The 22,445-nt window shown below is 41.8% G+C and overlaps 1 protein-coding gene across 2 annotated transcripts in view; it reads right to left on the bottom strand.

Annotated features, from left to right (window-relative positions):
* Positions 1-22,445, bottom strand: part of SYN2 (synapsin II) — a 149,056-nt gene that overhangs the window by 43,981 nt on the left and 82,630 nt on the right. For both annotated transcript variants that reach the window (XM_019732629.3, XM_074312976.2), the window contains exons 2-4: positions 5,347-5,404; positions 3,997-4,088; positions 1,059-1,215 (exon numbers count right to left, since the gene is read on the bottom strand). In XM_019732629.3, coding sequence (XP_019588188.2) covers positions 1,059-1,215; positions 3,997-4,088; positions 5,347-5,404 — 307 coding nt within the window. The remainder of the gene's footprint in view (positions 1-1,058; positions 1,216-3,996; positions 4,089-5,346; positions 5,405-22,445) is intronic.

Here is a 22,445-nt window from a genome sequence, read left to right on the forward strand (position 1 = left end):
GTACCAGTGGCGTGACTCTTGGCAAGCCAGTGTGTGATGGCTGACATTTGCTTTTGAAAAACAAGAAGAGGAGGATGTTTTTAGCGACAGGTGTTTTCTTCTGAGAGGGCCTGCCTGGAGCAGCAGTCATAGGAGCTGGGGGCCCTCAGGGGCCGGAGGGGAGGCCAAAGTGTCCCGGCAGCCATCACAGGTCACACTCCCTCCTGGCCCCACTCTTTCTTTCTGCTCAAAAGTTTCCACTGCCTCCCAGGTTCCCAGACTGGCCAAGAAAGAGAACACCAGGCTGCCTTCTTCCTCACATGGTAACTCCATTTATGTGAGCGGCAGTGCAACCTAGAGAAATCAAGGCTTGACGACTTTAGTAAATTACTTAATCTTTTCTGGGCCTCATTTCTCCGTAAAAAGGGATAATAATGATAATATCTTCCTTGTAAGGTTATTGTGAGGACTAAAGAAGATTAAAATAGGAAAATCTCAGAAGTTGGTACCATATAGTAAGTAGTTTTATACTCCTTACTTTCCTTCTTTAATTTTCATATCTCTACCGTGAAGGGCAGAGGTTTGATGATCTCTAAAGGCATTCCAGCTCATATAAGTCTCCGATTCACATGTTTGTGGATAAATCTCATTTTAATGTTGTTAAAACACTTGTAGGACTCTGTCACTAACACTCCTCGGAGATAGGTCATCCCCTTGGTCCCCACGGGCCTCAGGCCTTTCCAATAATTAGACCATTCAAAGGCAAGAAACAAGTATTTCTATCATTGCACCCTGTGGCTGAGGGCAGGCCTACAGATGTGTAAGGGCTTCTACACAGAATCTTTGTGTGATTTTGTTGTGAGGCCAAAGGTGCACTGTGCAGCAAAGGGGGCCGAGCCCATGACATCGGCGTTCTCTTGTGAGAGCCGGCCCTTGCCCTGTCCCAGTTGAAGCTCTTCCCCCATCCTCTCAGCCGGTACCTACTGCATCTTGTTTACCAGTGGTCCCTCCCGGGAAACTGGGAGAGCCAGAACCTGGGTCCTCCCCTCTTATGGGGGTTCGAGGGGGGGCTCACTCACCACCCACGGCTTGTCGCAGAAGTTGTAAATGGATTCCAGTGAGTTGATACTGGGGAGGCCCGCGTACTGCATGCCTATGACCAGGGGACGGAAGTCCTCATTCTCCGCCATGCCGAACGCGTGCTGCCGGATGAGCACGAAGTCTGGCCGGATGGACCTGGGGAGAACGGAGAGGCAAGTCTGCCATTAACCAGCACCTCACGTCATGCGTCACTTTGTCTCCCATTTCCAAAGCCCAAGACAGAGACGGGTCTTAGGGGCCACCTGGCCCAAGCCCCTCATTTTATTATTATTCTTTTACGAACTAGAAATGAGGTATTTGGCACATCTCGAAGAAGATTTGAGGAACAGATTTCTGAAATTCCCTTATTTGTCTAGGTTAGAGCGCCACCTTTTTCTAAGATACAAATGCCTTCAGGAGGAAAGAAACACTTAGACCCTCACACCTAATGTGAACAAGAATTTTCCCTGTCACTACGGGGCACTATGAGGGCTGAAGCTCCTTGTGGCTCTAGAGCTGGTGCTCCAAGGGGGTGCCAGCAGACTCTGAAGATGACACACTTGGCTGACTTGACCACCCTGCCATGCAGATCTCTGGTCTCAGGGTCCTCTTTCGACCCTGAGAGCTGCTCCTTAAAATAGGCAATGCCTTCGTCAGGCCCCGAGGAGAGCAAGGGTCCAGGCTGGCTGAGATCAGATGCCAGACTTCCCAATGTTATTCTTCCAAAGCGGACACTAGGGAGAAGTACAAATATTTTTTTTGCAGAACTGAGGTTGAGCAACAGCTACAGGAAGCAATGAGAGTACAGAATGTTCCCTTGCATGCATGGGAAGGCTCCCTGAGTTTCACCTCTAGCCAGCAGAGCTCCTCGCCACAGCTGCTCCACAGGACCAGGGCTCCTGTTTTCATGCCCTTACTCCTGAAGAACCCCATCTTCCCAGAGATTCAATTCTGTGGCAGCATCCACCCTCAAGGCACTAGGACTTGGCAGTTTCACACAGTGTGCAATGATCTACGTGGTTCTCAGCCCAGGTACCCACCCAACCCCACCTATAGCTCCAGCCCCACCCAGGCTCAAAGATCTTTTTTTTTTTAATTAAAGTTTATTGGGGTGACAACTGTTAGCAAAGTTACATAGATTTCAGGTGTATAATTCTGTAATAGATTATCTGTATCTCACATTGTGTGTTCACCACCCAGAGTCAGTTCTCCTTCCATCACCATATATTTGACCCCATTTACCCTCTTCTAGAGACCCCCTCCCCCCTTACCCTCTGGTAACCCCTAAACTATTTTCTATGTCTATGAGTTTCTGTTTCTTCATTTGTCTTGTTCTTTTGTTGTTTTCAGTTTTATATACCACATATCAGTGAATTCATATGGTTCTCTGCTTTTTCTGTCTGACTTATTTCGCTTAGCAGAATAATCTCAAGATCCATCCATGTTGTCACAAATGGTCTTATTTCATCTTTTCTTACCGCCGAATAGTATTCCATTGTATATATACCACAACTTCTTTATCCATTCATCTATCAAAGGACATTTTGGTTGTTTCTATGTCTTGGCCACCGTAAACAAAGCTGCAATGAACACTGGAGCACACATGTCTTTATGGATAAATGTTTTCAGATTTTGGGGGTAGATACCCAGAAGAGGGATTGCAGGAGTGGAAGGAGCCCTCTTCAGTCACTCAGGGGACTTCACATCAAGTCTGAATGGCATGTGCTGGAGCTGCTCTGACCTCCTGATGCCCCAGGTCTGGGAAACTGGCTCCAGCTACATGCCTGAACTCAAACCTTACATCCCGGTTATAGGAATGGAGCTCTAGCCTGTGGCCAGCTCTTGAGTTCCTACACTGGTACCTGGAAGGGGCTGCTTTATTCTTGCCAGATCCTCCCCGCACCCTGTCACCACCTGCGTGTGTGCATGCATCCCTATGACTAGCGCTACCTGCAGGTGGAGGAACCCATCATCTCTCTGTAGGATCTCCCTGAGCTCACTCCCTGGCTGGACAGACACCTCTTTTTCTGTGGTCCTCCTTCTCCAGGATAGACAAGCTCACATTTCTTGTTAGGTTCCAGACACCAGAGTTTTGCCTTTCCTGTCACTGACCCAGTTCCTCAGTGTCAGGGTACTGCAGATTGAGGTAGGGAAGAGAGTGAAGTGAAACTCTTCCTGCAGCAAGGCTCTGATATCTCAAGACCTGAAGCCACACCGAGCCCCTGGGAAGAATAATATGAGACTGTGGAAGCCATTTTCCTCCATCTGGCATTCTCGTCACCTCCCTCACAGAGCAGTTGTATCACGTCTGATCATGCCTGTAGGTCACCCAGAATACTACCTGGCATGTACGTGCTTTGTAATTGCAAATTTTCTCCCACCCACAACATCCCTTCTGAGTCGAGGCTTTCCTGTCAGACATGAGTTCCCAGGAATGCGGAGCATAGAAAGAACACAGGATTGGGAGTTAACAGAATTCACACAGGATACAGGGTTCTGCTACCAACTCACTGAGTGAACGTAAGTAAATCGATGGAAAATAGGAGGTTGAACTAGGTCAGAGGTTTTCAAACTTTTTTTTTTTTTTTTAAAGCAATGGAATCCTGTTTCCCAGGGAGAAATACATGCAGAGATAAAAGCACAGAGCTGCAGTGGTTGAAGTGGGGCCGGAGTCCTGGAATCCTTCTGACAGGAATCCAGTTACCTCTAAGTCTGCTGAGTCCACGCAGCTTTCTCTACCGCGGGACTAAGAGTTCCCTGAGGCAGAGCTGGTTTTCTCTGCCTTCCTACACCAGCTCCGCACAGGACACATTATTAAGTTCTATAGACTTATAGCACTTAATCCACTCCAGCACTTGCTTTTGAAACTACCTCTCAAAGCCAGAGATGGAACTCTCGGGACAGTGACAGTAATGCTGAGGACAGAAAGGGCCTTACCGGACAACTTTTGTGCCATTCCGGAGCACCTGCATGTCCACAGCATATGTCCCATCTGCGTGGGCCACCAGGTTGAGCTCTGAAAATTCTGCCTGGAAAGTAACAGCAGGGATTAGGAGGATAGATTTTATATTATGTGTTTTTTTATTATGACCAAAAAAAATAAATGAAAGTAACAGTAGGGGAACAGTAGGGGAACAGTCGTGGCTGCCAACCCCTCCACACAGCAGCCGTCGCAGCAGCAGGAATACCCCACCACGAAATATTTTATTTACAGTTTTCGAAGCATTCTCACAAACTGATTTTATCTAACTCTCATAGCAACTCTACGAGGCTGCAAGGACAGGAATAATTATCCCTGTTTCCCAAAGGAGCAGTGAAGTGACTTTTCTGGACAGAAAAACACTCATTGTTGGCAGTGACAGGAGCAAAACTCAGGTCTTCGGACTCCCGGCCCAGCACCCTTTGTGCTGCCTCTCCGGGAGCACGAACGGGAACCAGGGCAAACATAATCTGCATCAGTTTCAACATAAAAGCACTAGGTTTTAGTTTAGGCAACTGGGCTTTAGTTCTGCTCTGCCCCCCACAATTTGTGTAAGGCATTAGGCAAGTTACTTGTCCCCTCAGAGGGGGGACGGTTTCTCCCATGTATAAAATAGGGAAAATATTCATCAACCCTGCCTAGCTAACAATTTATTTTAAGACCTGAATGTGATCAGGGATAGGAAAGTCCTCCAAATCACAGCACACTGTGTAGGGCATGATAACTAACTGCTAATATTACATAGAAAATACAGGTAATGTTTAAACAGGACATCCCCTTTTTACCCAAATGGATCTAATTTCTATTTAGCATGAAGCAAAGACTAGAGGAAGACAAAAATGAGTCTTTCAGGACGTCAGCGCATTAAAACAAGGAGGTGTTCTTTTCTAAGTTCTCTCTGAAGTGTGGCCTCAGGCTCCCAGCAGTCACCGCACACCCGAAGGAGACAGGTACCTACCCAGGAGCACCAGCCACCAATACCATGGAGGTGTGGCCAGTGTCCTGGGAAGACATTCCTCTAAGGTTTTCCTCAGCCTGAGAACCCTGCAGTGCAAGAGGGCTCTAAGAGCCCCTCTAAGGATACGAGACCCGTGAAAAGAAGTCAGGAAAATTGAAAGATGCAGCCTTCAGGACCTTGTCCCATAAACAGAAAAGCCCCGGGGAAAAGGGTGGGGTTGCGAATGTGGAGAGGCTGGAACCCAGGGCCAGTCACTGTACTTCTCTCGGCAGAACTGGGGGGCTCACTCTGTAATGCCAAGGGCGACCGGCAAGGACGCAGATGCAGCTCTGAGCTTCAGGTTGATTACCTGTTCCACTTTGATATCATAATCTCCGAGGACTTTTTTGCCCCGGAAGCACTTGGCCCTGGAAAAAGAAAAACAAAACAAAACACAAAAACCACAAATTAGTTTTGTACAAGTGTTTGAAGTCCGAAATTCACTATCACAAAGATGAGTCTACAGCAGACAGAACCCAGAATGACAGTCAAGAGACCAGGGTTAGGGTTTGAGCCTAACTCTGCGATTGGATCACCACAATTGAGAGCCTCAAGCAAAGCACTTTCTCTCCTTTACACTCAACTTACCCACCTATGAAACAAATCAAAGCACCGTTTCACTCTCAGGTTTTGTAATTTTATGATAACATCCCTATCTTTTGGCTACCAAAGAAGTCTAGAAGTAGGACTTTCCCCAGTGTTCTTCCTGGTAAAGACTAGGTCAATCTTTTATAGTTTCCTTATCTTCTCCCATCTGACATTTCACTCTGATTTTCTCGTTGATTTCCACCTTTGGAATTTTACTTTTAAAGAAACTGTTACCATTTTGCCTCTTTATACTTCCAAAAAGGGTTTGATGCAATTAATAATTAAAAAAGCAAACATACCCCAAAAGGATAAAAGGACAATTAAAGAATGAGAAAGAGTTCATTAACCAAAGGGGGGTGCGGGGAGGGGGGGGAGAGTAGGATATGAGGAAAGCTACTATAATTGAACACAAAACCTAGCCTGTATTTCTGAGCCATCAAGAAAAGGAGTTAAGCTGTTACACAGTACTTACACCTATGATCTTCCCATTTGGTCATGAGTCTAGAAAAACCTTACATGAATGCATTACTGGCTTTACAACCTCTTGTCAGCAGACTGTGTTCATGCTTATATTTGTATTCGTGCCTACTTTGCCTTAACCTACCCTCCCTGGCATAAGATTTTCTTACCTGCCCACTTAGGCTGGTTCTCCATTTGTAAAAAGGGCCTTTCCACACTGTACCTATTCGCTAGGTCGGGCTTGCTTTCCCAGGGCTTGAAATGTCACATTAGCACGTTTCACTGGAGGTTTTCCAGACGTCCTTCTCCAAACTAAAGTGATAAACTAACATACTGGGCATCATGTGCTAGGAATGGTGTGCTAGTTGCTTTCAAGAACATCTCGTTTAACCCTCCTAATAACTTATGAGCTAGGGAGAAAGGTCTTCATTTTTGAGATGAGGAAACCAAGATTCAGAGGAGGAAAATGGCATATTCAAGGTCATATGGCAAGTTAATGAGCCCAATGCCCTTGGCACTGCACAGCACTGTCTCCCTCTGTGGATTATTTCTCTCCATCTTCACTCCCACCATTACAAACACTGACTTGTCATGTGGCTGCGTAGCATTCCCCCCCCACCCCCCCATTTTCTTTCTTCCGCTCAAAAGGGACTTGATGTTGTGAGTACTAGTTCCACTACAAATACTTCCTACTCTGGTTCCTGTGAACTACCCAGGACGAGGCCAGGCTATTTCCTTTCCTCTCTGGGTTCTGGAACAGTCTGTTCTAGGAAGTTGTCATTTGTCCTATCCAAGTCCCTGGCCACCCTCAAATTGCTCCCCAGAGGCACGCAGCCATCCTGGGGCTCGATCACTGAAGTCCATCCCCCCACCTCTGCCCTAATTCCTTACTAAGCTTCATCAGCTTGTTTCCAGGACCCTGTTCAACATTCACAGCTCAGCAAGCCCCATGGGCAAGCAGCCTGTAGTGTATCCCATCCCTTTGACTACTTCCCATCTTATTTATGGGTTTAAATAATGGTCTACGCATGGCACTGTCACTGCGCTACAGGCCTTGGACTCTGGGTCTTCGGCTGTGACTATAAAAAGGAGGAATTAGAGTAAATGATACACGAGGTTCCTTGCTTGTGTTAGTAAGATGTGTCTACCTTGTTACCAGCAATGCTTTTTGGATGCTTCTTCCCATCTTTCTGTCTCTAAACAGCTCTCCTTCTGTAAGTCTCAGAGACATTAATGATAACTTCTCACTCTGTGTGATGGCTTGTCTTTTCAAAGCACATTCCTTCCAATTCTGAAGTAGACAGTACAGAGGGTGCTGTCTGTTTGACCAATGGGGAAACTGAAACCCAGAGCCGTTAAATAATATGCCCAAATCACAGAAGTGCTCCTAAGAGTTAAGCTTAGAACAAAGTTTATAGCTAGGGGAGGGAGGACATGATGCCAAGTTTTTTAATCCACTCATTTATTTTGTGGGTTTTGAACACTAATACTGAAGTATATTTATAGATTCTGGCTGGGCTGTTCTGCCACTTCCTGCACCTGCCCATTGACCAAGTTGGCTAATGATACTGTTTTCATGCCTTCTCCCTACCCCCACCTCTCCAGTTATCTTAATGCCTTTTCCTTAAGGTAATTTGTCCTGTTAGAAATCTTAGTCTCTGTTTCCTGGCTCTGGGTCACTGACCTCTCTTAGCTGAGCCACAAGCTTATAAAAAAGGAGCCAGAATGGCAGGCAAATGGGGCACAGAGCCTTCTTCTGAAGAATGAGCACATTCTCCCAACTCTGGGCCCTTGGATGTTTTGGTTCCAGGTACTTTCATGAAACATTTTGTAGCTTTACAAGCAAGTAACAGAAGTACTTCCTGATACTAAGAGAGCACTGTTAAGAGGCAGTGTGCTAGAATCTAGAAGGGTTCTGGATTACAGGGCTCAGGAATCACACTCTATTCTAAACGGAAATTCTAGCTATACTCAGGTGGGTATGTGACCTCAGGCAAATGGCTTAAATTTAAAAAAAAAAAAAAAGTATGTCATATAGTTAAACCAATCAATCTACCTTCAAAAGAACATAAAAGAATAAAATGAAGAATTAGTTTCTCCTTTCCCATTCCTCTCATCACATATATTCCCCATTATCAGTTGCAAGCATATCCTTCCAGTGTGGGGAAAATGTGTACATATATTTGCATACATATATGCAAACATGCATATGGCACCATGTTACATAAACTCTTCTTTTTGAACTTTGATTTTTATTGCACTTAAACATACATCTCAGTGATAAGCTTTCAGCACGTACTGACGGACCTCTTTCTTAACAGATTCATGAAATTCCATTTGAAGGTCATACATTAACTTAACCAATATTTATTGGTGAGCACTTAGATTTCCAGTTTTTGGGTTGTTTTTGCTATTCCAAAACAGTGCTATAATGGCTTACATTTAAGAATATATCCATAGGATAAATAATTTATTTTTTCCAGCATTATTGAGATACAATTGACAAATAAAATTGTATATATTTAAAGTGTACGCCATGATGATTTGACATATGTATACTTTGTGAAATGGGGTTCTCACAATCAGGTAAATGAACACATCCCTCACCTCATATTTGTGTGCGTGTGTTGAGAATGCTGAAGATCTACTCAATAAATTTCAAGAATACAATACAGTATTATTAACTATATTCCCATGTTGTACATTAGGAGGACAAATACATTATTGCAAGGAATAGACACAGTTATAGTTTCCACTGCTATTGCCACACTGCCCCCCCACCCCCCAAAATTATACCACTCCAGTGTTTAAAAGTTCAAGAAAGTTATTTCACCTCCCTTATTTCCCTCCACACACACACACACACACACACACACACACACACACACACACACAGTGCCTTGCATAAGCTGGGCACAAAAAAGGTGCTCAGTAAGGCCTTTCTGACTTGCTGTCTTGTCAAATCAATCCAAACCCACCCCCTTGTGCTCAATCCTAAACAGAACCCAAGATGTACATCCTTGAAGCACAGACTAAAAATATCTATGGTGCCTGTGTTGTCAATTTCCCCCCATTGTAACATTTTCTTAACAAGCCTAGCAGCTGAGGATCTATGTGAATTTAATGGCTTGCAGCTTCCTTGATGGACCATCTCGCCTTATTGCTGAAATGAGTAGAGGTTTCTAGATTTAACTCTTCTTCTTCTTACTGAATACCCTCACCAATTCCCATCCACCTGCCAACTAGGGCTCATTAGGCTAAGGAGAACGATTTCAGAGACTTCTCTGCTAAAGCCACCTCCAAACTTGGTCCAAAGTAGGCAAGTCCAGCTTCAATATCCCCTCTTTTATGCATGGATAATAGAGAAAGGAGCCAGGAGAGCTGAGTTCAGACTTAATTCCACCACTTCTCAGAGCTGTGATTTGGGGCAGAACTGTCCCTCTGAGCCTCAGTTTCCTCATAGAGAAAATAGGATTAATAATAATAGCAAACGTTCACTATATACCAACCACTATTTTAAGTGTTTTATATATTTTACCTGATTTACTAGTACCTGACTCAGGTTGTTGTGAAGACTGAATGAGGCTAGATAAGAATAACTGACATTAAAGTGTTGGAAATCTGAAATGCTAGGCAAATATGAAGTACCATTAGCAAAATGTAACAAACATTTATGTACCAGGTGTTATTGCTGTTTTACTATTACCACAGCCAATATGGCTTCTTTCTTTTCTGAACTTTCATCCCATTTATTGTCTGCTCATATTTGGCTCATAACATCATCATCTGATACCACCTTTTAAACTCAGTTATCTTAATAATCTGTGAAACTCCTCTCCTACCCCCAGCCTCAGACCACTATGTAGTAAAGCTTCAAAGCAGGGACCATCCACATGTGAGCCCTGGATTTTCCAAAACATTTTGGATTACCATATTTTGCTGTGTATAATGCACACCTTTTTGCCCAAATTTGTGAGGGTAGTACTAATTCCATACCTATATAAATGTTTTTAATTATTTTATTTATGCTTATGAATTAAAAGTGTAACTCTAGTAATCAATAACGATATCCATATGCAAAATAATACCCAAGAATAATACCCTGATTTTGTTGAACTTACGAAGAACTTGCAACCACGAAGAGTTCTTGGCCTTCTATGATGCGTAAATATCGTACATTTGTTACCGGTACATAAAATTTCCTATACCTTCTGTTCTTGTGTTTTGTAATTATTTGTTACATAAAATTTCTTGTACCATAATATGTTAAAATGTAAATGCTAAAATTCCTTTATAATACAAAAAAACAAGTACCTAAACATAAACAAATAAAAATTTGAATTAAAAAATTAAAACGAAAGATTTTATTCCCTAAAAGTTTGGGCCAAAAATGTGGGTGTGCATCATACACGGCAAAATACGATGTGTCCTGTTGTCAGATTATATGCTTTGAGCTAAGGCCTGTACAAATATAATCATTGTATCTATAAATTTCCAACCTCTTCACCGAGCTGTGTGCTTAGTAAATTCACAATCAGGCTGGCTTATTGACTGGAGACATCAGTAGTGACGGTTTTGGCTGGACAGATGTAGGAAACCAGAAGAGGCCACCTCAGGATTGAGTGGACTGAGTCTGTCTCTGTAAGCCCAGCCATCTTCTGCTTTCTTCTCACATGTGTACATCCCAGGGTGTCATGCTCTTTCTTCCCTCTCCTTCCCTACATGAAAATTTGTTCTCAATCCCATCCAACTGGAACTAAAGGACCTAAAACAGCCTCGAGTATAAATCCTCCCTAGGTGACTGAGGTTTGCATAAGGATAAAAACCTCAAGCTAGACGATGAAAGCACTAACAATACATTTGCAGGCTCCAGAAGGCACTTGGGGAGGAGAAGGCTTTCTTAGAGCTCTGCAACCGAGCACAGTAAATACTTAGCACTGGTCTGAACATTTACCTTTAACAAGGTGCTTAGTTTCTGGCTCGCACGGTCTCTAACTGAGGCCTTGTTATTTCAGGCAAGCATCTCTGGGCATCAAGAAGTTAGGAAATAAACTAGAAATAGTAGAGGATACTTATTTCTCACCCTACACTCAAAGGGTAAAATCAGGCCTGCTGGTTTTAGAGAGAATTTGTGAGCACCTGCCGCCACCTACTGGCAGGATGTGTACTGCAGACACGCGGTAGTCCAACTCACCTACTGGTACCACTTAGCCCGCTGAATAGCCAGATTGCACTGGTCCAAGGACATCCCTCCTGCTCCTTTGTTGCTCTGACATGCCATGGCTGAAAATGAATGGTTTCTTTTAAAAAGTGTGTGTCTACACACTCCAAGCTAGATAGTTGGCTTTTTGCAATCTGTAGGAAAAAAAGCTATGGTTTGTCAGTAAATTCAGCGACAATTTACTGAGCATTCAGTGGTAGGTGCTACAAATGTAAAAATGCATTAGCAGATGAGAAATAGAGAAAGCATAGTCTAGAAAAGGAGACCAATATCTATATGGGTAATTGCTAAGGTTTCTTTCAACTCTTACAATTTATAGCTAGTATTCACATTTCCAACTTTCAACCTTTTCCTTTAAAAAGCACTTAAAGCACACAACTAAAACAACAAAAAATGTCTAATCATTATATTGTTTTGTACACCTGAAACTAATACAATAATAAATACATAAATAAAACAAAAGTTTCATATAGCTCAGAAAGACATACAGTGAAAAGTAAGTTTCCTCTACCTTCAAGAAGCGCACAGTAGAGCGCAGAAGCATAAACAGAAGATCATAATACGGGGTAGAAGTTGTAGCAGGAGTATAAACAAGGGACTGTGGGAACCTAGTGGAGGGAGTTCTCTCTGCCTGGAGAAGCCTGGGAAGGCTGAGTCTTCAAGGATGAGTAGGAATCTACCACATAAGCAGAACTGAAAGGTGAAGTTTGCAGAGGCACAGAGGCTGTCTGAGCACAGAGCCCTGCGCAGACCAGCTGCCTGCAGGGAAGGCCACTGTGGGCTGAGCAGTGAGAGCTGAGTCTCCTGAGAAAGAGAAGAGACAGACTGGCAAAGGGCTGCAAATGTCAGGCTGAGTAGCTGAAACTTAATTGATAGCCTACAAAACAATTTTTTAGAACTTTTTATTATAGAAAATTCTCTCCTCGACAGTTATCAACATTTTGCTGATTTTTTTCATCTATCACCCTCAACTACTGTTGTTGGGACTATTGTTTTGGAGTGTTTTAAAGCAAATCCCAAATATCATGTCATTTCTCATAAAATTAAATATTATCTCTAACTGATAATGACAAAAGTTTTTTGTGGCAAAACATAGATAACAAAATTTGCCATTTAACCATTTTTAAATGCACGATTCAATGGCATTAAGTAAATTCACAATGTTGTGCAACCATCATCTTTATTTTTAAAATATTTTCTTTCTCCCAAACAGAAACTCTGTAGCCAATAAGCAATAACGGCATTCCTCTCTCCGCTCAGTCCCTGGTAACCTCGAGTTTACTTTCTCTCTATGAATTTGCCTACCCTTGGGTAATGACTTTTAATAATTAATAATAATTTTAACAACTTTACTGAGTCTGCACAGGCATACCTCATCTTACTGCGCTTTGTAGATACTGCATTTTCATCAACATTGCGGCAAGACATTATGACTCCACCAGCAAAAACATTATGACTCACTGAGGACTCAGGTGATGGTTGGCAATTTTAGCAATAAAGTATTTTTACATTAAGGTACGCGTGTTGTTGTTTTAGACATAATACTACCACGCACTTAATAGACTACAGTGCAGTGTAAACATAACTTCTATATGCACAGGGAAACTAAAAAAGTGTGTGTGACTTGCTTTATTACAATATTCATTTTATTACACTGGTCTGGAACTGAACCCACAATATTTCCCGTATGCCTGTATTCAAGTTTTCCCAACTGTCCCCAAAAATACTGTCAAAGATTTTGAGCAGAGACATGACATGATCACAGGTGCCTAAGCTCTGACAGAACAGTGTCTGGAATGCAGAAGAGACTGGAGGGAGCAAGCCAGGGCTCAAGATCATTTGGGAAGCTGGTGCAGTAACGAGGCTTCGGGATTTGCTGTTTTACTGGCACACGGCAAACCAGCAGCTATTGGACAGCACTTACCTGGCAGCTCAACTGACCACTTGATTGATTAGGCCCAGTACTCTAGCTGGGAAGTGACAGTGATATTAAAAAACTGGATTTAGTGAAGTGATATAAAGTGGTATAGGTCTCCTATTACAGATGTTCTGGAACACAGACATACATGAGAATTATAATAGGTAGGACCTTACATTGGTAAAGGGGTTCTTACCTCAAATTTGGACTTGTTATCTAATTCATGAACCATAAGCTTTCTTTCAGTACATGGAGAAATGCTGTTATGGATAATTGGTTTAGGGATAAGAAACAAAGAATAAGAAGAAGTGAACACTTTTCTGGATAAAGGCAATGTTCTGTGGCTGGTCCTTCGTGTCATTAATTCAGTGATTAAGTTGTTAAATCAAATGCTCTGCAACTAAGGCACATCTTAGATAGAAAGCAAGCTGCATGGTGTCTTAGCATTCGTATAAATGATCTGGAGGAGCATGCATGGGGAAATTGCCAAGTTTGCAGATGGCATTCGGCTCCTCCAGGGATTAAAATGCCAAGCTGATTAGGGATAAACTGAAAGACGATGTGGACGTGGGCAGAAAAGTGGCAGAGGAGTTTTAATGTGACTAAGTGTAAGAAAACATTCAGGGGAAATGATCTTATCAGAAGATCATGAGTGTTCAACTACAATCCAGGAAAGGAAGTTGAAATGACAGAAAATTGTTTTCTTAAGACATCAGTGCTATGAGATGTCACAGACAAAACACAAAAAGACTGAGAGAGCAAAAGGTGAAAAAATGTTGGTCTTCATCAGAAAGTTTATCGGAAACCCAGAATAAAAAAGGGTTTCTTACACTCTAAGCTCATCTTAGACAAGCCTAGTACTTTCACACTGTACTTGTGATACAGAGTATCAGGTCCACATATCCAGACATTTGGAAACGACATGATGAAAGTAGAAATAGCTCAGAGCAAAAACAGAACAAAATGAAAAGGGCGTGATTTTAGCAAAGGCTGAAATAAAGAGTCTTTTTCAGTCTGTAAAGGTAAAAATCCAAAAGGGACAGAAGGTTATGACAGAGGGAAAGAGAACACTGAGTGACTATTCGTACATCATTCATCCCTGATTATCAAATTAATCTCACAATGCTTCATACCATACAGGAACGTCATCTCAGTGTTACTGGTTTTATAGGAAAATGAGGCTCAGATAAATCAAATTATTTGCTTAACAGTAGCAGTTAGTAGGTGGCAGAGCCAGCTAGTAAAATTAAATTTCAGTGCTTCTGATCGAGTGTAGAGACTATACTTCTTTAGATGGGGACAGTGCTCTATTCATTTTTATATTCCCAATGTTTGGCACATAGTAGATGCTAAGGAAATGTTTATGCAGTTATTAAATTGAATACAGCCAGACATTTGGAGTTTAATAACAGAGAGGGCAACCATGCTCAGTCTGATAGAGTCCAGGGCTTGTACTCGTAGCTCTATGAGGATATCAACTTAATCCTTCTCCGGAGTTTATAAAATTCCTTCAAGTGTTCTACAGGAAGGCTTCAACAGCCTTAGGTGGCAGATGAGACTCCTTAAGAAAAACAGCAATCTCAAAGCTCTGAAAATGACTAATTTCTGAGTAAACACCCCAGATGTGACTTTAGTTGGGAACAGCAAATCACTTTTTTCTGAGCAGATTTTCTGAAGATCTCTATTTTGGGGAATAATTAAATGATGCAGTATCACAAGATAACCAAATTATCAAATACAGAAAAAAGAATCCTGTAACTCAGGAGAACACATGATGGAAAGATTGGATGCATTTGTCTTAATTATAGTGGAACTACAGAACAGAACGCTTTGCAGTCATGGGACAGATTCTCTTTCCATGACTGTCTTAGAAAATTAAATCAGGCTGATTTGATATCGGAGCAAAGTGGGTAAGTTATAAAGTTTGCTTTGGAGAAACATCGAGCAAATATAATTTTCAAAAGATATGGATTTATTTTATGCCAGATAAATAGGGATCCTAGCACTGACAAATCTCCAAGTTTAACTCCAGTGTAGGGTAACAAATCTTACCTACAATCACCACTACCAACCATCAATGCTGTACATTGACAACCAGCAGTCTAAATACAAAGAAACGTCCTCTATGATCCGGCCCTACCATTTATTTCAAGCTTATCTCCCACTATTTTCCTCCTGCGGGACTGACTGCTGCAGAGTCTTTGTATGAATTAGAAAAAAGCACCCCTTCCTCCAGGGGAACAAACACACTCCTGAACCAGGGGATTTGGCTCGGCAAGCAGAATGTGGGGCTGTGTTTCACCCGCACCCCCCACCCCGCCACGGTCTCCCCAGTCAATGATGAGTGAACAACCTCCAGAAGCATGTGCAGGAACCCCGTGCTACTAATACTATTCAAACACTAAATGGTATTATTACATCCATCTACCATTGAGACATTCTTTCTCAACTACCTCTCGTCAAACTAATGCCTCTGTGCATTGGTCCACTTAGAAATCACCCCTTTCTCACAATAGTGAAGATATGGAAACAACCTAAGTTACCTGTCGATGGACAAATGGATCAAGAAAATATGATACCTATATGCATACAATGGAATATTACTCAGCCTTAAAAAAGGGAATCCTGCCATTTGCAACAACATGGATGAACCTGGAGGTTCATCTTAAGTGAAATAAGCCAGACACAGAAAGATAAATATTACGTGATATCACTTATATGTGGAATCTAAAATAGCCAAATTTAGAAGCAGATGGTAGAATGGTGGTTGCTAGGGGCTGGGGGAGAAGGAAATGAGGAATGTTGGTTAAAGAGTCCAAAGTTTCAGTTATGCAAGACGAATGAGCTTTGGAGATCTAATGAATGCACGGTGATGAGAGGTAACAACACTGAATTGTATACTTGAAATTTGCCAACAGTTCTCAGCACAAAATTTGCTAAGTGTTTGCACCACGCACAAAAAAGGTAACCTCACAGGCTTTTCATGTATCTATTGAGGTCATATTGTTTTTCTTATTACAGTTGCTGGTGTGGTGAATTACACTGATATTCAAATGTTATATGAAACTTGAATTCCTGGGATGAATCCCATTGGGTCAGGATGCATGATTCTTTTTATATATCATAGGAGCCAACTTTAAAATGCTGTTAAAAAGTTTTTGCATCTACCTTACATTGTTTTGTACACCTGAAACTAATAATAAAATTCAATTAAATTTTTAAAAATTGTTGCATCTATGTTTATTGGGGACTTTGGCTTGTGGTTTTCTTTTCTTGCAGTGTCCGTCTGGTTTGGTGTCAGAATAATAATGCTGGGTTAATGGAATGTGTTGGGAAGTAAGAGCTTTTGTGGACTTGTATTACCTCCACCACAAGTGTTTGGGAGAACTCACCTATGAAGCAATCATAGATTTTCTGCTTTTCTTCCGCTTTTTTCTCCTGGTACAAATTTTACGAATTATTTTAGCATGTATCCTAAAGCTTATTAAAGACCACTTGAAAAGTAATATTTTTAAAAAGAAAAAGGAATCACCTCTCTCCTCGTTAAGGTCCAAAACAAATTCTACCTCCCTTATAAAATCTTCCCTGTTCTTCCCTCCTGCAGTGGTTTCTCCTTCCTCTGAAAGCTTGGTCTGAACCGCATTCATTTGTCCGTGGAAGTAGACAGTTTAGCATCACCCCCTGATTTCTCCTGTATGTGTGCCTCTTCCTCCCTACAGTATCAGAAGCCCCTGAGGGTACACGCTGTCTTATGCTTCCTTCCTCGTCCCCAAACACTCACTGTCACACAAAGCATACCTGGGATAGTTAATGTCATGTGTTCACTTGACAGGGCAACGGGTGTCCAAATGATTGGCTAAACATTATTCTGGGTGTGTCTGTGAAGATGTTTTCTGGACGAGATGAACATTTGAATAAGACTAAGTAAAAGCAGACTGCCCTCCCCAAAGGGAGTGAGCCTTATCCAATCCATTGAAGGCCTGAATAGAACAAAAAAGTGGAGAAAGGGAGAATTTACTCTCTCTGCCTGACTGTCTTTAAGCTGGGACATCTGTCTTCTCCTTCCTTTGTATTTGGACTCATATATTTACACCATCAGCTCTCCTGGTCCGTAGGCCTTCAGACTTGGACTGAAACTAACACCTGTTCTCCTGGGTCTCCAGTTTGCTGACAGACCTTGAGACTTTGCAGCAACCTCCATAACTGTAAAAGCTAATTTCTTATAATAAATCTTTCTTTCTTTCTATATAGTCTAACTATATTCTTTCTTTCTTTCTCTCTCTCTCTAGTTATAGATAGATAGATAGATAGATAGATAGATAGATAGATAGATAGATAGATAGACTGTTGACCCTTGAACAACATGCAGGTGAGGGGTGCTGACACTGCACAGTCCAAAACCCCATCCGCTGACTGAAAATACATCGACTCTTGAACAACACAGGTTTAAACTGCGCAAGTCCACTAATACGTGGATTTAGATATATCGACAATATACATATATACTACCTATTTATTATCTATATATTATATTTATATTATCTCTAGATATAAGATAGATGATAGATAGATAGATAGATAGATAGATAGATAGATAGATAGATAGATATATCCTTGGGCTGCTACAACGAAATGCTATAGACTGGGTGCTTAAACAACAGACCGTATTTCTCTCAGCTCTAGAGTCCGGAAAGTCCAGACCAAGGTGCCAGCCTAACAGCTCCTGGGAAGACCCTCTTCCCGGCTTGCAGAGAGCCGCCTTCTTGCTGTTTTCTCACATGGTGGAGAGAGCGAGAGCACTGGTCTTTCTTCTTCTTATAAGGATACCAATCCCATCATGGGGGCCCCACCCTCATGAACTCATCTAAACCTAATTATCTCCCAAAGGCCTCACCTCCAAATACCACCACATTGGGAGTTAAAGAGTCAACATATGAATTTGGGGGGTGAGGGGGTTTGGGGACACAGACATTCAGCCAACATAACACCCTTAATAAAAACCTATTGCTTGATTCCTGGCAGCGGACACGCACCCCACCTGGGACTTGAGGGAACAAGGAGCCACAATGCATAAGACAGTATCACACAAGAATACATAATACTGTGTGTTCATCAAATGCCAAAACAAACAGCCATTTACACCCTTCAGCTAGAGTATACACTCCCTGAATCAAAAAGAAAAAGAGTACCTTCCCTACATGTTACAGAGAAACAAGTTATTCAAGCCGACTCAGAAGCTCTGCATTTAATCAATGGCGGAGTGGCATGGCATAGTGGAGAAAGCATTTTAGAGCCAGACTAAGCTGGGTTTACAACTCAGGTCCTTAACTGACTTCCTGAACTTGGGCTCTTCACCTCTCTGTATCTTCACCTATAATATAATGATAATAGCTATTCCTAAAGTTTGCTAGATTTAAACGACTCAGCCTTTAATGCAGTCCTCAAACACACTAAACTTACCATCTCTTTCAGGCTTTTGCACTTGCTGCCAGATATAACCTTCCCCCATGCTTTGCAGGGTCTCCGCTCCTGCTCCCTGCATAAGCCTGTCATGCAGGGTGGCCTGCAGGGCCTCTAGTCCCGCTCCCCACATAAGAACACAGGACATGGTGAGGCCAAAAAGGAACACCCACGGAGCCACAGATAGGGGAGTCACACCACTATAGTCTCGCTGGCGGCTGGGTTGGAGACACAGGAAGTAGGAGCCACACTATTTGCAACCTGCCATCCACTTCTTTCTGCCAACCAACCTCACTTGCTAGCTGCAACCCGCCCGGCTAACCAATCCGCTCTTGCTAGCTCAGCCACCATCTTCTTGCTAGCCCCCATTTGCTGCTAGTGTAGCCACGGCAGTTATATTAGTGGCCAATGGCTCACTGGTTACAGCTGACGGCCAACTAGCCACCGCTGATGGCCATCCGATCACAGTTGATGGCCATTTACTACCTGAGCCAGCACCTTTCCACGTGAGGCCGAGAGCCTGGAAACTGCACTCCTGGCTCTGTCCCCACACCCAGATCTTTCTTTGCACGATTTAAGTCTCAGCTCACACATTACCTCCTCAGTGATGTTTTTTTCTGACTACCTGAGCTAAGGTAGTCCCCTCTCCTCCCAGTCATTTTTTCTACGTTATCTTCATAGACATTATCTTTATTTTAAAATTTCTTTGACTATTATTCATTCCCCCAACCCAAAAGTAAGTTCCGTGCCAGTGGGGACCTTGCTGTCATAGTAACTGCTGTGTCAGTCGTATGCCCAATCTGTGACAATGCCTGGGACATGTTAAGTGTCAAAATATTTGTTAAATAAAAAAATTTAATTGTTGAACAAATAAATAAATCTCTAGCACAGCATCCATCCACATATTTTAGGTCTTTTTCTTCCCCTTTTTTTAATGTAAAAATCACTGGGTTAAACAATGTGCCTGTGTGAGTCCTTTGAAATGGAGAGCATTTCAACAAAATGGATTCATTGTTGAAATGCTGTTCAGGCATTTATAAATTAGACATATGGTCATTTATTCCAATGTGTAATGAGACCATCCTCTTTCTTAATGCTGTATTTTAGATACAAATCAACATACCGGTTATTAAAATGTTTATATAATAGATTTTACTCTCAGATGAGACATGAATAACACATTCCCTTAGCCACCTAGGAGGGAGAAATTTTGCTTAGAGGCTTTGTATTTATGAGGAAACAAGCCCAGAGAGAGGAAATGCTCGACGAGGTCAAGGTCAAACACCTAGTTAGAAGCAGACCATATTCCCTTTCCATTCTACCTCATTAGAGCACGAAAGGAAAATCTCCCCAAAATGGAAGACCATTAGAATTCAACAGATATTCCTAAATGATATTATAGGATGTGAAAACTGAGGACCTGATTTGCATTCAGAAAGCTTGTGAGATCGTTTATGATAAGGAATATAAATAGCTAAACATTATGGAAGTACACGAAAGTTTTATTTATTTTTATCACTTTACTGATGCATTGATTCTGTTTGTGATACTGCATCACCCGGGCATGGTTCACACAGCAAATCACTAGAAGGAAATGAAACAAGAGGTCTCCCCTCATTCTATTAGCGAAGGAGACTTGACCCTCTTTTCCTGGTCCCCGTGCAAACTGCCGTGGCTGGTATTACCAGCCTCCTCACCACCATGGCTCCTCAGAAACATCCTTGTACCTCAAGGCAACAACACTTTGGATTTCCAAATCCAAACCCAGGTGGCACATTCCATTCTACAATTTTCCACCTGGCACCAATTCAGGGGGAGATATTATTCATCAGAATAGGCACTAATGACTGAACTTTGGCAGGCTGGGAGAAGAACTGGCACTGTCCTGGAAGACACATGCCACAGGTTCCCAGATGCACTGAAGCTTAGCAACATGGAACCACACACACTCTAAATGGAGAAATGGGCTTTAGATACCAGCCTCTCACTTTTACAGGTGAAGAAACTGAGGCTTAAGGAGAAAAATGGTCCAAGGTCATATGGTGGGAACCCTGTGGGAACGCTGATCTCTTCTCAATCCAGTGCTTTTTTCATTACACCATGTTTAGTCCAGAATGGATCTGGATAGAAGTTCATGCCTTAGTATAGAAGTGAAAAGATCTATGGTGCTGTTCTGACTCCCTCCTCCTCGCTGAATTTGCCCACCCTTTCAGCGACCTCCATTTATCCATTCAAATGCTCCTCACATTCAACAAGCCCAAAAGAATGGTTTAAAAACTACCCTACACTGATTTGCCTGAAAATCCAGTTCATTTTATTCTTAGTGTTTAGATACATTCCTTTGAAAAGGAGTCTATTATTCAGTGCTGCTATAAGGAAATGTATTCTATACATCTTTTAAAATATCTTTATCATTTACTCATTCAACACAGATTCATTCGATTAAGGTACCTACTATTTGTCCAGCGGTATGCATAACACGGCGGGTGGGGGGGCCGGGGCTAGAAGGGAAGGGAAGGAAACACTTTGTCCCAGCTCTGGCACAAAGAAGAATAAAAATAAATTCGTGTTAACAGAAGTATAGTAGATTATTAATCCCAGAGTTCACGCACCAGAATTATATTAACTACAGTAAAATTAATAATAGCTGATACTTATGCAGTACTCCATAAGCACTAGTTACTATGCTGACTTTACAGACCTTATTCAATTAATGCTCACATCAGTCATGTAAGGGACGTTGCATTATCTCCTCATCTTACAGATAAGATAGATAGTGTGGTAAAATCATCTTATAACTAAGGCACAGAGAAACTAACTTGTTCAAGGTCATAAAACTATTGAGTGGTGGATTCAGGATTCAAGACCATACAAACTGACTCCGGAGCAGATCTTATTAACCACTTCACACTACTTCTAAAATATGGAATTGTTCAAAAAGATTTTAAAAGATGATTCATTCTTTTAAATCTCACAATTCACTAATTTTCTAAAATAATCACTTTTATGCACGTTTCTCCATTTTATTTTAATTTTAGATTAAATGAAAGTTTGCAATAAAAAACAATTGAGCATAATTTCTATTACTATTTTAAAATGGCTTCCTAGGAAGTATGGCTTTGCTGATGTAAGAAACATCCAAACCTGTAGAGAATTTTGTAAGGGTTTATTTTAGCCACATTGACAACATTACCCAGAAGCAAGATCTCAAATGCTCTGAAGAATGGCAGTTTTGCAGTTTCTCTTATACATTTGGATTTACAGAGGGCACATAAGGAAGGTCACATGAAGCTGGGAGAAAGAAGAATAGAACAGTTAAAAAGATGAGGTTCTCCCTTGAGGGTGGTTATGCCTTCAAAGGGTCTGGAAAAGAGGATTGCTTCTGGCACTTCAAAGGTGCATTAACCTAGATGCACAAGAACAATGGACAGGGTTTGCTTAAAACCTTTTACTAAAGGAGTTAGAGGCCTGGGGTGGGACTACCCACCATGACCTGCCCAGTTAGGAATTTATGATCACATCACTCTGTGAGGTTACCTTCAGTCACTGAACTTGTACACACTCCATTTTTAATCCACAACTTTTGTAATAAAAAGATAGCTTTTAAAATGGATACTTATACAAAACAGTAAAGACAATTAATACCTTTAGATACAATTTTGTAACTTTCTCATTAATAACAGAGTTTCCCCGAAAATAAGACCTAGCTGGACAATCAGCTCTAATGCGTCTTTTGGAGCAAAAATTAACATAAGTCCTGGTC

This window comes from Rhinolophus sinicus, chromosome 5, assembly GCF_057876585.1.
Source record: "Rhinolophus sinicus isolate RSI-liver-muscle chromosome 5, RSI-T2T, whole genome shotgun sequence".
Taxonomy (NCBI): Eukaryota; Metazoa; Chordata; class Mammalia; order Chiroptera; family Rhinolophidae; genus Rhinolophus; species Rhinolophus sinicus.